The following is a 16585-nucleotide window of genomic DNA, read 5'->3' as shown; positions in this document are numbered from 1 at the left end:
CAAATTTACACCGGCTGGTAGTTTTGATTTTAATGACTCCACTTTGTGAAGACATCTTTGCAAAAAAAAAATAAAAAACCCAAAAACTCAAAACAACATAAAATACTATTAAATTATGTCATTTATGTACTATGTGTATGCTTCATGAATAAACCAAATCAGACGTGTGTAAATAAATTCTTATAAACGATGATTTTTCTAAACTTTATCAACACGTGTGGTCCCGGAGGGAGTTCAATTTAATAACCGCATGTAACTGAGCAATGTGCCTACCCCTAGACAACATATCAATGTGTATGTTTTTTTAATAGCTGTGGTTTAAAGGTCTTCATGTCTGGTAGTATTTTTGCATCTCTTTGGAAAACTGTTGTGTGGTGTAATCTGAGCATCTGTCATTCAAGTCTGTGATGTAGCCACAGCATGAGTAGCTTTCCATATGAGAGGAATATAATGCTAAAGGGTTTTCAATCCCTTAATGACTTGTGGGAGGTTTGCATTTTCTACTGTGTTAAGGCTCCTAGTAGAAATTATGTTGATTCTAACAGCGACAATGACATTTCCACCCACAGGGATAATGTTTCTCCACTTATATTTATGAGTCTACCTGTGGTGATGATATTTCCATTAATGTCATTACAAATATATTCCCGCCGAGAGTGATGAAGTCTCTAGTTGTGGCGATAACCTCTAAAGACCACACACACACACAAAAAAAAAAAACATGGTGAGAGTGTCAGGAGGAGACGGGAGATTATTAAGAGAAATAGGGACCGCAGAGTCAGGTGGGTCAACAGTGATAGATTGAGGCATTTGATTAAATTGTGCTGCCCTGGCTGCATTAACCCCAGGGTCTTCAGAACCTACTTGTTGCTGGGAATATTGAGCGGGCAGGCACAGGGTTGACAGTCCGCAGGTGACCCACGGGTGGCGTTGCCATAGTAACCTGGCAGGCAGGTGTCACAGTAGGGGCCAGCGGTGTTGTGGGAGCAGTCCTGGGGGAGAAAAATAGGTTAAAGTTCATTTGAGTCAGGAGAGCAAGTCAATTTCTCTGAGGATGCAATTTCAAAGAAGAGTTTAAGCAGTTTGTGCAATGATAAAAATACCTCAACAACATTGTGCTATTGTTCTGTTGAGTCATTTAGGAAGGAAAAAACTCCAAATAAGACCTATTTTTTATTTTCAAGTAACAAGGAATTGTCTTGGAAACAAAAAACCTCTCGAGTATTTGTTTTATTTTTTTTTTTTAGCTGCGTACATATTATACACATCTGCAGACGAACTTTGCATAATTTCCAAAAGTCAAAAATGCTAAAGACAGACAGGAAGAACAACGAACTGAACCTGTACCATACTGAGTCAAGCCATACATGTGCAGTTAATAGTAAAAGGGGATGATTTAAGTTGAGACTTGGAAGAAAAAGAAACTAGAAAGAAAGACGTTAGAACAGATCTGCTTTTTTTTTCATAATATTTTTTTTGTTTTTAAAAGTTAAAGGTTAGAAAGATAAAAACTAAACAGTTCACACCTTTGGAGCTTTTTGCCATTGTGGGGGTGGTTTGCATACAAAACTACACCAGAAAATCCTGGCAACACAAGCAACACCAGCAGAACCAGATTTTTGTAAAAAGGTGACCTCTGACCTTGACACACCTATGATATCAGTTTGAAAAGCCTAGGTGACGTTGCTCTCAGTTTATTGTGCTCACAAGATTTTCTGTAAAGTTGATCTCTGACCTTTACCTTGAGGTCAAGTTCACCGAGATTCAAATTCATCTGAAGATTTTAGTAGATGCAACTGTGATATGAATTTCAAAATCCTACGTCACCCGGTTCTCCAGTTATCACATTCATAACCTTGTCACGTGCCAAGCAGGGTGACAACAATATGAGGTCTAGGTAAATGAGGCAAGTAAGATGAAAACAACTGCAGACACACACATATAGCCGGGTAAATGATGACTAATTGGAAACAGGGATGAAGAACGCCACAGATGAGACTAATCAGGGCAGAGCATACAATCACAAGGAAAACTAACAAAGACAGGAAATAAAATCAACAACATAAACAGACAAAGAATTCCAAAATAAAACAGGAAATGGTTTAACAGAAACCCAACATCATAACAGTCAACCCAACAATATTTTACCTGCAAAATTGTGAAGGCTGCAAACAACATAGTTAAGGCCAGATTTAGTGGCAGTACAAAAAATTCTCTGAAATTAAAAATCGACAGTCCTCGACACCCTACGGTTTCTAATGGGAGGCTTCACCTTCATATATCAAAACACAGCGATGCTTCTTCTGTTGCATCTTTTTAATCTGAATTAAGAAGTTGCTTCCAGAGAGAAACTCAATATTAAAACCTGCACTTATGCTATAAAACCTTCTACTTCCATTAGTGCTCTTTTGTAATTGTGGCATCACGACTTATTTAATAAGACTAAATTCTTCAACACTGAGAACGTAAAATAGAAAATCTGAAGATTTCAGTTTAAGAGTTTTTAAACCGTAAAATTATGCTGTATCTATAATAGACAGCTCTTTTATTGGCCAAAATCTTGGTTGTTTTCATATGTCCAGCTGAAGCGCCAGTGGTACTTTTGAGCTAGTCTGTGCATTTATATGTCATCTTATTCCAAATCATTTTTTTCTCAGCTCAAACGTCCCAAATGGTGAATCACAATGTGACACATACACAGTGTGTTAACCTGTATAACCATGGCATCATTCAGTCATTCAACCCGAGCTGGAAATCAAATTCCTCAGAAAAGAGGTGTGTTTGTGTGCAGATCTGTCTGCCACTCACTGTGTATGAATATGTATACAGAGGTTGTTTATGTGCTGTGAGTGAGTTCACGTCAAATTGTCTTCCTCTGTGTGTGTGTGTGTGTGTGTGTCAGAGAAAAAGAAAGCGCCTCCCTGCCTGTCTGTCTGTCTTTTTCTGTGTGTTGGCCTCCCCCTGACACATCCCAGCATCCTCCTCATCTATAATGAAACATAACATGGCAATACAAAACCCATAGATCGCTGTGTATGTGTGTGTTGTGTGTGTATTCTGGTGTGTGTATGTGCGATGGTAACTGACAGCTTAACCCTAAGGCAATGTGCAGACTGGGGTGAGTGCATGTGAGCAGATGCACATAAGAAGGCCAATCTGGAATGTTTATTCATTTCACACTGCAATTCCTGCCTTCACCACTAGATGGCAAATCCGGGGAGACTTCAACTAATACGAAAAAAACTCTTTTGTATACATAAAAGCTCATTTATGTATTCCATATTAAGTTATGCATTTAGCTTCTGAGTGTCTTTCATTTCAAAACTCTCACACTCAGCTAACTCAACCAATTTTGGAAGATTTTCTGCAATTCCTCAATTAATTGGACACATTTTAAACAAAAACACTGAAAAAATATGAATACATGTAATCCACGGCTTCCAAATAAACAATTCAACTCCCTTAATTACTGATTAAAAAAAAGAATGCGGTTAATGAAAGAAATGAGACTTTTCAAAACAAACAAATAAAGAAAATTGAACTCATTACTCATTACTCTTTTATTACATTTTAATGATGATAAATAGGGTTAGATCTTTGAGTATTAATTTACACATAAAACAAACACATAAAAGCAATAGTAATAAATAATAAATACAAATGAAAAAGAAAAAGAAACAGGTGACATAATTCACCCACTACTAAGCTACTTACCAAGCAATGCCCCGTGACTTCATGGCATTGTGTTGTGTGTCCATGGCAGTGACAAGGTTCACACACCCCGTTATACAGATTCCCGTTTACCCTCCGAAAACCAAGCGCACACGCCTGAAACACACAGGATCACAAAGTTAGAAAATACAGAAAGCCAGACGGAGTGTCTTTCTTCAAGCTGCTGTAGCGTAGAGTAATTACATGGTGATCCTCTAATTAGCACCTCAAGTGTGTGTGTGTTTCTGAGTGCAACACTTGGAATATTTTTCGTGTGCGCTTGTGTGTGACTTTCAAAAGCATGATGCTGTCAGCTAAAACAACAGCGCATCAGCTGCATTCTGAGACTAAACGGTAATTTCGTGTTATTGTTTACAGTTTTCTTTGAATAAAGCAATTCAAATCTCCATGAGACAAATTTAGGAATCACAATACAATTTGAATAAAATTATGTTCTGAGATATGTTTGGATGTTTTAGACTAGTTAAACAGTCCCCAGATAATATAAGCTGATCCACAGCATTTCCAACCATCTGTCTGAGGAGCCTGGAAAGAAATGGAGAGGACTTCTTTAGGTTTCGTGGAGATGTTTCACCTCTCATCCAAGAGGATTCTTGAGTTCTAAAGAATGTTCCAGGTATTTAAACCAAGTCTTCACGGGACTTAAAAAAGTCCCTTTCTTTCTGAGCTCATTCCAGCTACCATGATCTGGATAACTAAAAGCTACACAGACAAACATCTTTTCACTTTGAGTAAAAATCCCATCTGGAATATGTGCGTGGAAATAAGGTGTTATCATGAATAAGGACACTTCTTTTTGATGTATTTATGAAAAACGAATGCACTAAAATTCCACCTGAAGTGCAGTCAAGTATTACCAAGCATAACATGCAGTATATCAAGGAATCAGTACACTAAATGCCTGTAACACAAAACTGTGCACAAACATTTACAGAAAGAGACTGTTGTTTGTATGTATGGGTGTCTAAGCCTTCAGTTGATGAACATTTAAGGAAATGCATCCTGAGTTAATGTCAGTATAGCAGGATACAAATTGAAGCCTCTACTTGTGGCTCACAGGGATTACTTGTACATGTGTTAGCATTAGCCACATTTAAAAGTACACATGTGATGTTCTAACATAGAAATACACACCAACATCATTAAGTGACTGCGTACATTTCAGTGTGGGCTTACAATCTTTTGAATAGGTACTCTTTTTTTTTTCAAGAATCCTTTCTTGCACTGGAATTTTTTCTAATCAATGTTTCTTTGTGTTTGAATGATTTTTTTGTTTATTTGTGCTTGTTTGCAGTGCAGTGGTTAGACCTGCCATCTTACAGCTACAGCCTCCACAGCCTTTCTGTGTGGAGTTTCCATGTACTCCCAGTGGATGCATGGGTTCACTCCACAGCGCTACAGTCCAAAGATATGCAGTTACGCCACACAAAACTGAACCACATCTTTTCATCAATGCCCTTTCAGTGCAACAAATGTTGCTCCGCTGAGGCGATGCTCACACGTCTTATTCGGTTCTGCATGAACTCAAGACTATAAAATATTTTCCCCACAACTAGAAAAAAAAAAAAACCCTAAACTGTCATTCATAAGTTAAAATGATCTAAAAAAGTTAGGTCTTAGCAATTCAAACGTCTGAGAAAACAACGTATTGTTATTATTGAAATTTGAAAGTTGAAATTTCAAAATAATAACCCCAAATTTTGACTTATGGCTAGCAAAAAAGTGTTTGTCAAAGAATGTGTGTTTTCACAAGAGACAAGCTTCCAGGTTTTCAGCAACGCTCTCCAGAGAAATTAAAGGTAACCACAACTTTCTTCATGTTCTGCAGAAAGCTTCAGACTTCCACCTAATGTCCAGACGGCTCTGTATCCAGTAACTGTGGTTGATTCTTGTAGACTTGTAAGTCTACCTATCCACCTTTTGCACATTGGATTGGATGTTATTTTGTCATACAAATGGAATAATTAGCTATGTGTAATATACCTAATTCTATTCAGGATACATTTTGCAACAATACCATCTGAAGCAGAGATCTTTACTAATCTCTTGGCCCAATTGGATATTGAATTTAGTTAAATATTTTTTGGTTCTGTTCTTGTCATATTTGTTTTTAATCCCTTCTATAAGTTTTATTGTCTGGTAGCATCTTGTTTGTTCTATGTGCTTGTGTCTATATTGACTGTAGGTATAAATGTTAGTATGAACGGTTGTCTCTATGCATTAGTGCTACAGTATGTAACCAACCAGCCTTATGTGCCCATTGGATAAGCCGTTAACACAAATGGATGAATGGTGTGTATTTACCTCACAAGAAGTTCCACCATATCCATAAGGGCAAGAACACACTTCTACAGCTGATGCTCTCCTCTCTCCTATAGCAGCGGGATTTGCTACCTCCATAGAAAATGAGTGGAGTCTGCACACGGAGGGCACAGAAATACAAATATCAAGCAAAATCATACAGCATACTGGGAGTCTGTCCGCCTTCACAGTTAAACATACAGCTTGTGTGTAAACAGGGCAGTTTTGCTGATAAGTCTTTTAGAGGTTTTATGAGCCGAGTTCATTCTCTCAGGCAGATTTTACTCTCAGACGGCAATAAGCTTCACCTATAAAACCACCATCTTTATGTTTAGGTTGCACAAGGTTAAAGCCGTGATATTCACAGGCTATAAGAAGGAGATGCCTCAGAGTCTTGATTCTGAGTGAAAATTTTGTTTCCTACAGCTAAATGAGACTAATTTTACAAGCTTAATTTTAATATAATGATTTATTTTACAGCGTATGATCAATACGTCATGATGGCACACTTCGAAATGTGTACATGTTTCCGTACCCACCTGTAAACAGCGCTGCGTTCTGTGCTGTAAGAGGCCCGCACCATCACACTCGTCACTTTTGCCAGCACAGACAAGAAATCTCTCCGACTAACTGGCTGTGCCGTCTCTGAAACCCGGAAGTTCTCTGGCAGGAGAACTATGTGACTGGTGCTGGATGAGGATGGGTAGACAGGCTCGCCAAACCTTTTGTAATTAATCTTCATCCCTCCTCCCTGGTAGAGCAAAAGAATTACAATTTGAACTTTTAATTTCATAAATGTAAAACATCGGCATTCCCTCTGTTGCTTTTATGACAGCACTGACATGTGCATTTATAACTTATCTAAAAAAAATGAGTGAGAGTGAAAGATGTGTCATTAGGTAATGAGCTCCAGTTTATATTGACATACTGAATGGACTAAATGCAAAGTAAATTGAGCCCAGGCCTGGTATCTGACTATCTCTTGTTGAGAACGGATCAATGGCATGTAGTGGCTAACACAGAGTGACAACTACTTATGGAGGGAGAGAGTGAGAGAGAGGCAGAGCTTACTATGCCAATAAACCATTAAATAAAAACTAATTGAATTGGGGGAGGTGGGGGAGTCATAAAGACAGTGAAACCAGCAGCACAGCCAAGAGATGCACAAAATCAGAGGATGACAGAGACAAAGAGGGAAAATGAAAGAGTCACCTCACTTTTATTTACCAGTAAGAAAATGAATTCAGTTAAAAAATCCCTTAAAAAGACAAACATCATTATGTTGGTTCAATTCTTAATACTTTTTAATACAAACATTTCACTTCTTACTTTAAAAATTAGATCACAAAGGGAAAGTTTTATAAGGTTTTTCCTGAAACAAAATGAGAGGCGGCTCAAGACTGCGTTTCTGTGTTTACAGCATTCTTTTCTTTCTTTCTTTACACACTTTAACTGTGCTAAAGTGGACTGATTGAGTGGGCATGGATCGAGAGGAAGGCACGGAAAGCAACAAAGCCACAGAGCCATACAAAGACAGAGAGATTATTATCTATTCAGATGCCGACTTCTTGCGAACAACACACAAGTTTCTTCTTGAACTTCACAAAAACAAGCAACAAAAAATATTACAACTCGATGCAGATATGCAGCGTAAACAGCAGGGCAGAAAAAGAGGGAACAAAACGAGACAAAGGCTGAAAGAGAGACAGTGAAGAGGGAGAGAGCTGGCTGACAGTGTGTAGGTGGTTCATTATTGTCATCATTTGGAGAGGCTTTTTGTTGACAACAAGACCGACACTTGTCCTCCTCTCCTTCTCCTCCCATCTCCTCCCAGTCTGTCGATCTCACTGACACATCTTTAAATAACACAAGCTCATTGGTCTGTGACTATCCGTCTCACAATTTTCCTTCTTCCTCATTCTTACTTTTGTTTATTTCCACGTTCCGTTCTTCACTGTTTGTTTCTTCTTTTCCTTTTTTCATTTTCACTTCCTTTTGTGTTGTTTCACACCCACCATTCTTCCTTTCAATCTTCCACTACTTTTTCCTTTTTTTGTCAATTTCTTTCTTTCCCATCTTTTATTTCACTTTTCAGTCTGCCCTGCCTTTATTTGATTCAAAGTCTCTTTTTCTTTTCATTCCCTCCTTTTATGGCTTTCTTTCCGTGCCCTTTCATCCATTCGATCCATTCTTTCTCACCTACCGTACACAGTACGCCGCTTTCTCTTTGCAGTCAGTATGTGAGACTTAGGTGCTTTCACATTTACTGCAGTTTATTTTAGATCGTTTCTGAAAGCCCTTCCAACTATTCTAATTAGAATTCCCACTTCTTCGAACACTAGCAAAGCAACTGGATCCTTTCTACAGCTCCAGCACAGAGGACACACATACACACCAACCTGTGCATTGTTTTGTGTACTCCATGCTCTCACACATACACAGACACAATGTTGTTTAGTGATATGAGAGATATAAACAGTTAACTAATAGTGTGGCTGCTTTGCTTATTGCTGCCATACATCATATTGCAACCTGCTCATTATACAGACATACAGGGAGAGAAGGGGCGAGAGAGTATATCTGCATTTTTTATTGCTAAGTTCAGCAGTTCTCCTCAGGCTGCAGCTGCTTGCGTGCGCGTGTGTGTGACTGTCTGTCTTTTCTTAACTGTTTGCAACTTCATTTAGTCCTCATGGTCGCAGAAAACAGCGCAAAAACAAGTACACAAAAACAGAAAAAGTCACACTTGAGTTACTCTGATACCAAAAATAATGTATTTGCTGAGTGCTGGGAGCAGTCCTTGTCAACCCCTTTAACTGAAATAGTCAGTTCAGTTGGATCTCATTCCTGGGCTCTACCGCATGGCTGTTCCTGAGGAGTCTCCCAAATGCACCAAGACAGTTTAATATAGGAATCAAAAAGTAAAACAAAAAAACGACACAATTTAAACCCATGCATATAGATTGCATGGATATGTTGTTTCAGGCTAGAGTCACATAGGCATCGAGAACACTTGGGGACTCCCGGAAACCACAGATCACTAGGAAAAAACGTGTATTCCCTTACTGGTCGCTGAGTGGCTGCTAGAGGTCCTTTATTTATTCTAAATAAAAAGTTCCACTTCTTCAAACATTGGCAGAAATTTCTGGCTGTTGTTGGGAAACCAATTGATAAAGCTCCAGTCATGCAGTTCCCCTATCAACCACAGGCATTTGCAATCTCCAACCAGTTGGCAAGTGGTTGCTGGAGGTTGATGGCTGTTGCTATGTGAAATCAGTCTCAGCCCTTACTGTGGCTGTGGATTGAAAACCGCAACTTGAAATATTAAACTAAATAATGTATTAGAGTTCAAAGTCTTCAAAAGGTGCTGGTTGTAGCAGTAAGGCACAGCTTTCACTTTAAGTGTGAATGTTCTCAGTTTCCAGTCTGACTGTTAATAAGCAGCTTTCAAGTGATTGCAGACAAGTCTGTGTCCTCCATGCAATCTGATAACAATCACCAATAACGACCAAGATTTATTCTGCAGTTTCACTGGGTGACAGACAACCAGCAAACACTCGCCAACTGCTTAGGTAGCACACATTTTTCCCTATCAGGTGGTGGTAGCCGACCAGTCTCAAGTCCTGGTTGACTTAATATCTCTCCATTGTAGCATGTTGACAGTAGTTTAAGTTTGCAGCTACAAGTAAGTAGTGAATTGTTTAAAAACTTACCTCTATGATTAAGTCAGGCTCTGATGTGACTCTGATGCTCACTTGTTCTTGCTGCTCTACAGTATAAGACACGGTGAAAATGACATTCCCACCGTAGGCTGAAAGCTGCAGAATGACAAAGGCAGACAAAACAAGTTAGAAAGTCAAGTTTGTAATAAAAACAACACCTTTTGACCTTTTGATTTCCCATGCTTCGTAGCTCATTAGACTTAGCTCACTATTAGATTGATTTAAAGGTCCATGTTTCTGCTTTATTTGACGCTAATAGAGCGCACGGATTAAAAAGCGAAACGTGACCAAAAAACCATCAGAGTAGTGAGAGAAAAAGTGACAAAGAAAAAATTCGGATGTAGAGGCAGGTTTACTTAAAAATGTTGAAAATGTTAACAAAGTATATTAGTAGGAAGGAAAAAAGCCTAATACACTGTTTTAAACTAATCATAGTCTCACAGAAAGAGGTTTTTAGAAAATGCAAAAAATGTTATCTAGTCAGAGAGATTTTGAAAAGTTGTAAATAAGTACAAGTCATAGACAAACCCACAATAACACAGAAAAACCACCACAACGTCTTCATCTAATAATGACTTTTTCCCCCTAAAATAGTTTTAAAATGCTGAAAACATGAAGAAAGCAGGTATATGCTACAATCTTTGTTGTCTCGAGTTGTTTTGGTGCAGCGTTTCTGTCGAGTCCACAGAATGAGCTTTAGCTGGAGAAGTGCTGCATCGGCATGATCCTGAAATTTATTATTCTGCTTCAACCTGAACAGTAATGGGTGGGAGAGCGAGATAATAATGCCACCATAAAAACAGAGAGAGGGGGACATTGAGGATGAGGGGGAGAGAGACGAAGAAATAGAGCTGGAGACAGAAAGACAGAGCGAGTGAGGTAGTGAAGGAGGAAGAGTTAGGCTTAATGCCTCTATAAACCTCTTCCATTCTACATCATTACACTCACTTTTTAAACCACGAGGCGGAATCACCGTTTTCACAACTGACTGAAAAACCACACACACACACACATACACAGATATATCCACACCAGTGTGCCTGGAGGTGTACTTGGTGGATATTTTATTCTATAACACTTATCCTCTATCTACCTCCATTTGCTGATTTGGACTCCAGAGGACAGTAAAATCATAGTTTAAACCCACACAGCCCACACACATCAGACACTTGTGCTGCCCGACCTCCTCCTCCATTAGCTAATCAGCCCTCTAGCATGACCACTGCATACACGCTTAGTTTCTCATGCAAAAAGAAAAAAGTCTGAACTTCATTCCAGTGCAACAAAAAGGACGATAAGCTACGCATCCACTTCCAATGTACTCGCTAGACTACAGGTGTAATAAATGGTATGATCAGTACAAGTAGACGGGAAAAAGTAACTTTTGGTGATCTCGTCACTTTTTTGAACTCGTTGTTGACACTACAGCTACCAGCACTTAAAAGATAAAGCAGAGACACAGATCCTGCTAAAAAGCACAACACAGACTTCATACTTTGACCAATTAACAAAACTACATATATTACTGTGAAAATTTCATAGCATGCTTTTAATTATTTATTTTACTTAAACCCGCATTATTTTATTTCCATGTTCATTTTGGTCACGTTGAGAAAGCACGAGATAATATAAATACAACATTTGAAAATTAGCATTAGCATTAGAAATAGTTTTTTTTCTGGTAAATATAGGAAAAAATACAATCCTAGACCCTATCCTTAATGGAAATATCTGGGAATTTAGAGACCCCCACTGTGTTAAACAAGTAGTCAATAGGTTTGTCTCATCATTCACTGATGCTAGACAGTGTATAGGTCTTAACCTTTTGAGGCATCAGCAGTTACTACATGATCACAAGCCTAACTCTAACCCTAGGCTATCAGAACATGTAGTTTTTGGTTTTATTAAATTGTTCTCCCAAGTCTTTGCAAGCAGGGAAAAAAGAAAATAATCATTGTAACAGGGTTAGGGTTGGGGCTTTTCATGAGGAACAGCTGCCTGCTGCAGATGGAAATAGACTGATTAGTGGTGAGACTTAGTCAAACAGCAAGATTTAAACCTTCACACAACATGCAGATGGACGAGGTTTTGAATTTTGTTTTAATCTTGATTCCTGTTACTCTTTTATTGACCCGCTGTTTTCTACTTTCCTCTTTTTTCTCATCTTTCTTTGTCTGTGTGTGTTTGTGTTCCTAATGGTTCTTTTTTTTTTCGTAATTGTTTTTTCTTGAGCATCCTCTGTTAATTTATTTCCTCTCTTGGTTCTATTCCTGCCCTTGTGATTATCTGCTTGACCCTTACTGTTGTGTGTGCTTAGCTTTGGTTTGAGCTGGAGATGCTAAGATTCCAACTAAGGTTTTAGGTGGGAGTGGCCAAAGTGGACAGGAGTAGATGTGAGTATAGCTCGTGTTGAGTGGTTTGGAGACAAAGATAGAAAGGCAAGCCTGAGATGGTTTGGACATGCACAGAGGAGTGATAGTGGATACAGGATGCTGAATATGGAGCTACCAGTGAAGAGGAAAAGTATATAAAATAGGGTGATGGAGGCAGATAATCCACAGTGGCGACCAAAAAAAGAAGAAGCTAAGTTTAGCTTTAGTTTGTTTACAACACTTTTTTTTTTAAATTGTGAGTTTAGCTTATACACCTTTTAGTTTTTGTGAAATCAGCTCGTATAATAAAACCCAGTTTTAGCCTAACATTCTGTCTCTGTCTGCATTTTGGTTAATTATATATAACTTGTATTTTTTCTCATCTTACATTTCATTTGCAGTATAAATGTTGATTAGTAAAGTTTTCAACACTCCAGATATGAGCTGAAAATACATTATAGTCTCACAAGGTCCTGATTCCCAGGCTTTTTAGCTTGTGGCTTATGAAAACAACATTTGCTTAACAAATTTATTAGACCACTTATCATAAAAATAAGAAAACACAAGTATTTTAAAAAATCTGTCAGGTTTTTTTTTTTTTTAACTAAAATTACATTTTGATATACCCAAATTTGAGCAAGCACAATGGACTTGTCTGAAAAGTCAGAAATTATTAGAGCAAAACATTCACTGGCTAAAAATAAATGTTCTGTTCAGGAATGATAACTGCAAAAATAACTACAATTTGTCATCCTAATCGGAAAATAATAAAAAAAAAACCCAGCATAATAAAATAAAATTTTGCTCACTTGTAAAGAGTGTACACACACTGGTTGATTAGCCATTACAGAGACATAGACACATTATTTTTATTATAATAATCAATATTGTTATTTTAGTTTAGCTGTGGCATAAACACTGGATGTCAGTCTAATAAATAGTACTGTAATTCTGTATGGTTACATATAGAATTATGGAACCAAAAATCAAATACTGTCTATCTCATGGGCATTCACATTTGCTGTTACTACAACATAGTGTTTTGTTCACCAGTATAGGAAGTGCTGGCATAGAATAAAATCTAGATAAAAACACAAGAAAGTTGCACAGATCTGTAAGTGCTTCAACTTACTACTCCAGTTGTGCAAAGAGCTATAAAAAGTGGATTTGCATGTACTATACTTTTTTTTTTTACCTGTTTCTGTTTGTTGTGTTCACTAAGCATTCAGCAGGATATGACCTGAAAACTAACAGAAAAGCTTTTTCACTCTGATTCTCCGTCCACTTAGGACTCCTGTATTTTGCAATTTACTTCCTTTGAAATTATTGACATTTCTCAGAAAAACTCATTTCTCTGATGCCGTCCACTCAACCTGGGCAACAATCAAAGCTTTTGTCATGGCAACCTGATGACCCATCTCTACCCTAGGGGGGAGTTGAAATACAGAAACACAATACAGGAGAGAGAAAAAAAGGCCAACAGAACAGCACAGCAGGAGAGAGACATACGGGGAGGGAGAGGAGAATCATGTGTAGTGGAAACGAAGGAACAATAAACACTCAGACACACACGCACACACACAGCTGCAAAAGACATCAGTGAGATCCCTTGTGAGCTTGATAAGCCGGTTATTAACTGTATTAGTGGTCAGAATAAGAAGAACAAGACATAATCCTCACTGTTAAAACCCTAATCAAGAAGCTGACACAATCTTCATTAGAGTGAAACCCTTTGTCACAGCCACGGCTATATGAGTATCATACAAGCCATTCAGCTCACTTCAATACTATTTGAGAGAAGGGATAAAGTAGTTTCATATCAAAACAGGAGTAGTTACTGTGAAAAAAAAGGGAGCATACTAAACTAAACATGATGAAATGGGAAGGTGTGCATGCTGCTGTTCATGAAGGAGGGGAAACTGGTAATAATGCCCCTGTTTATCAGTTTAATTAAAAATAAAGTGGATAAAATATAGAAAATGAGGAGAGTAAAGTTTGGCATTGTGCCAAGCAGTGGGTTTGGGTTTGGCACGGAGAAGAGGTGTAAGGATGAGTCACTGTAAGTTGGGTGACTTCAACATATGAGTCACGTTTGACCTCAGTCCTCCTCCAAGGTTCTCAGCAGAGCCCTGATGTAAGATGGATAGGGCTTTTCCATAATCATAAGTAGCCTAGTCGAGTATTATAATTTAAGGGTTAGTCCATTCCAATTTTAGGATACTGTTGTTGTCCAAAAAGAGTTGGATTTGTGCTACAGCTTGACTTCTTTGCGAGTTTTGCAGAAAAAGGCGAAGACCTCTTTCCTAAAGTGATATCTGCTTAACAACACCTGTTTTCTCATATCCACATAAAATTATTCAAATTTAGCTGAGTTTGTTCCTTATACACACTTTTATAAAACACTACATCAAATTAGTCATTGATAGTTGTTAAAAGATATATGCTACTCATGTTACATTGGGTGCTAATGTGTATATGTATGTATGTAGAGAAATGACAAACTGTATTTTTATGATTTGTGAAATAAATGGAATTGACATTTCCCATCAATCTGCACTCAGACGAGTATGATGACAAAATGAAAAGAACATGAGAAACACAGCAAACGTCTTAAAAATCTGAAACTGATTGTCTAATTTTACTAATCGTTCAGCTTTTACTGTAAAAGTTCAAATTCTAGCCAGATGTTATTAGCTTTAATAACCCTTAGCAAGTATGTAGAACTCTGATGGACTCAAAGGTATGATAGGGACAAACCCTCATATATGCATGGCTCTGTGAAAGGAAAATTCGCGCTGTACTTCAGGATAAAACCTCAGCCTCAGAAATCCAAAGAACCTTGCTGTAGACTTAGATGCTAAAATTGTGGGGAGCAAGGGTTCAAAACCTTTGCTTTGAATGTTCCCAGTAGCACAGAGGAGTCGGTAATTGCAAAAGAAAGAAGACCCCCTCCAGGAATTTTCATAGAGCTGGCGCTGCTGCCAAACTGAGCAAGAAGGTCCATGTGGGAGGTGACCAGGACCCCAGCAGTCATGGTAACAGAGATTCAGAAGTTAGAGGTACATGGCAGCCCACTTGGTGTTTCTCAAAAGGCATTTAAGGACACCCTGAGAGCATAAGGATAAAGATTCTCTGGGGTGCTTCTCAACAGCAGGGACCAGGAAACTAGTCAGAACTGAGGGAAGGATGACTTCATCCAAATATAGAAAAGTCATTGGAGAATACCTGCTCAGGAGGGCAGCGACCTGAAGCTATAGGGCGACAGTTCACCTTTAAATGTGCACAAAAGTAAACCAAAGCAAACAATCAACAAGTCCTTGACAGGCCCACCCAAAGCCCAGACTTAAGCTGTACTCAGTCAAGGCTCTGTACTGCATCCGGGCACTTTTGTTCCCTCAGTACACTTGCCTGTTGGCTTGCACTCACTCTGTGCTTAAACGTCCAAGCATGAATATGTTTAGTTTTGTCTCTCTTACTCTCATATCATTTCTCTCTTTGATGCACACAAGCTTTTCAAAAGCACCCGTTCAGGCAACAAAGATGTTAATCATTTTGCACTTTGTGGTTAAGTTGGTGCCTGAACCACAAAATTTTGCAGGTTGTGCTTCAGTAACACTGTGTCCTCTCGCGTGCCTTAGAGATTTCCTAATTACTTAATACAAAACATTTCTTTGGCAGCAGCTGTTGAGGAAGCAGTGGTCCAACTGAACAGCACTCGAGAGTCCGGTGCATTGCACTGTGCATAGTGATCCCACTAGTCAAATGGACTGATTTTGGCGTTAGCTTAGGCAAGAATAGTATGGATCTACTGTAAGGTAAGTACACCCATTTTTGCACAGGACTGATGGTGGCAGTTGCCTAATCAGATGCAGTTATATAGAATATAATTAATCCAAATAGTATTTAGTTACCAAAAACCCAGAAATCTGACTAAACCACAAGAGCAACAATTTACAATGATTTGTATGATGATTCCTATATGTCTATTTATTTTCTCACATTACAAATAAACATACACATGTCAATTTTAAACATTTTCTATTACTTTTAGCGACTTTTGATCTCAAACGCTGTGGACATTCATGGAGAATTTAGAGGTAAGAATCAGCACCATCACTACTTTGAAGAAGAAAAGTACAGTAACCACAATCAAAGAAATTACTGTGTGCGGGGAGTAATGACATGCAATTAGCATGTAACTTTCTTTTGTACGTAGTACGTACCACATGCCAGCTACTTCACAGAAATGTGCGCCTGCTTTCTGTCAATTTTGCGAATACAAAAGCAGACAGTGGCAACAGATGCTCTCTTCAGGAGATTGGGCAGGGAAAAAAAGAGACGGGGAGGATGAGGAGGGGGACAAAGGAAATCACCCTTTAGGAAATGAAAACCAGATTGTAACAAAAGCCTTGGAAAACAAACGTCTCTAAAATGACAAACACATGGCACACAGAACAT

At 38.4% G+C, this 16585-nt stretch overlaps 1 protein-coding gene across 1 annotated transcript in view; it reads right to left on the bottom strand.

The window, feature by feature from the left end:
• The window catches only part of lama2 (laminin, alpha 2), a 228005-nt gene that overhangs the window by 112256 nt on the left and 99164 nt on the right, over nt 1-16585 (bottom strand). The window contains exons 15-19 of the mRNA XM_013910321.1: nt 9747-9851; nt 6573-6784; nt 6037-6148; nt 3715-3828; nt 865-992 (exon numbers count right to left, since the gene is read on the bottom strand). Of these exons, the coding sequence (XP_013765775.1) occupies nt 865-992; nt 3715-3828; nt 6037-6148; nt 6573-6784; nt 9747-9851 (671 nt within the window). The remainder of the gene's footprint in view (nt 1-864; nt 993-3714; nt 3829-6036; nt 6149-6572; nt 6785-9746; nt 9852-16585) is intronic.

The sequence above is a fragment of the Pundamilia nyererei genome, unplaced genomic scaffold, assembly GCF_000239375.1.
Source record: "Pundamilia nyererei isolate P.nyererei 1_Seehausen unplaced genomic scaffold, PunNye1.0 scaffold00041, whole genome shotgun sequence".
Taxonomy (NCBI): domain Eukaryota; kingdom Metazoa; phylum Chordata; class Actinopteri; order Cichliformes; family Cichlidae; genus Pundamilia; species Pundamilia nyererei.
Note: the sequence above shows the minus strand (reverse complement) of the source record. Positions and strands in the feature narration are given on the sequence as shown.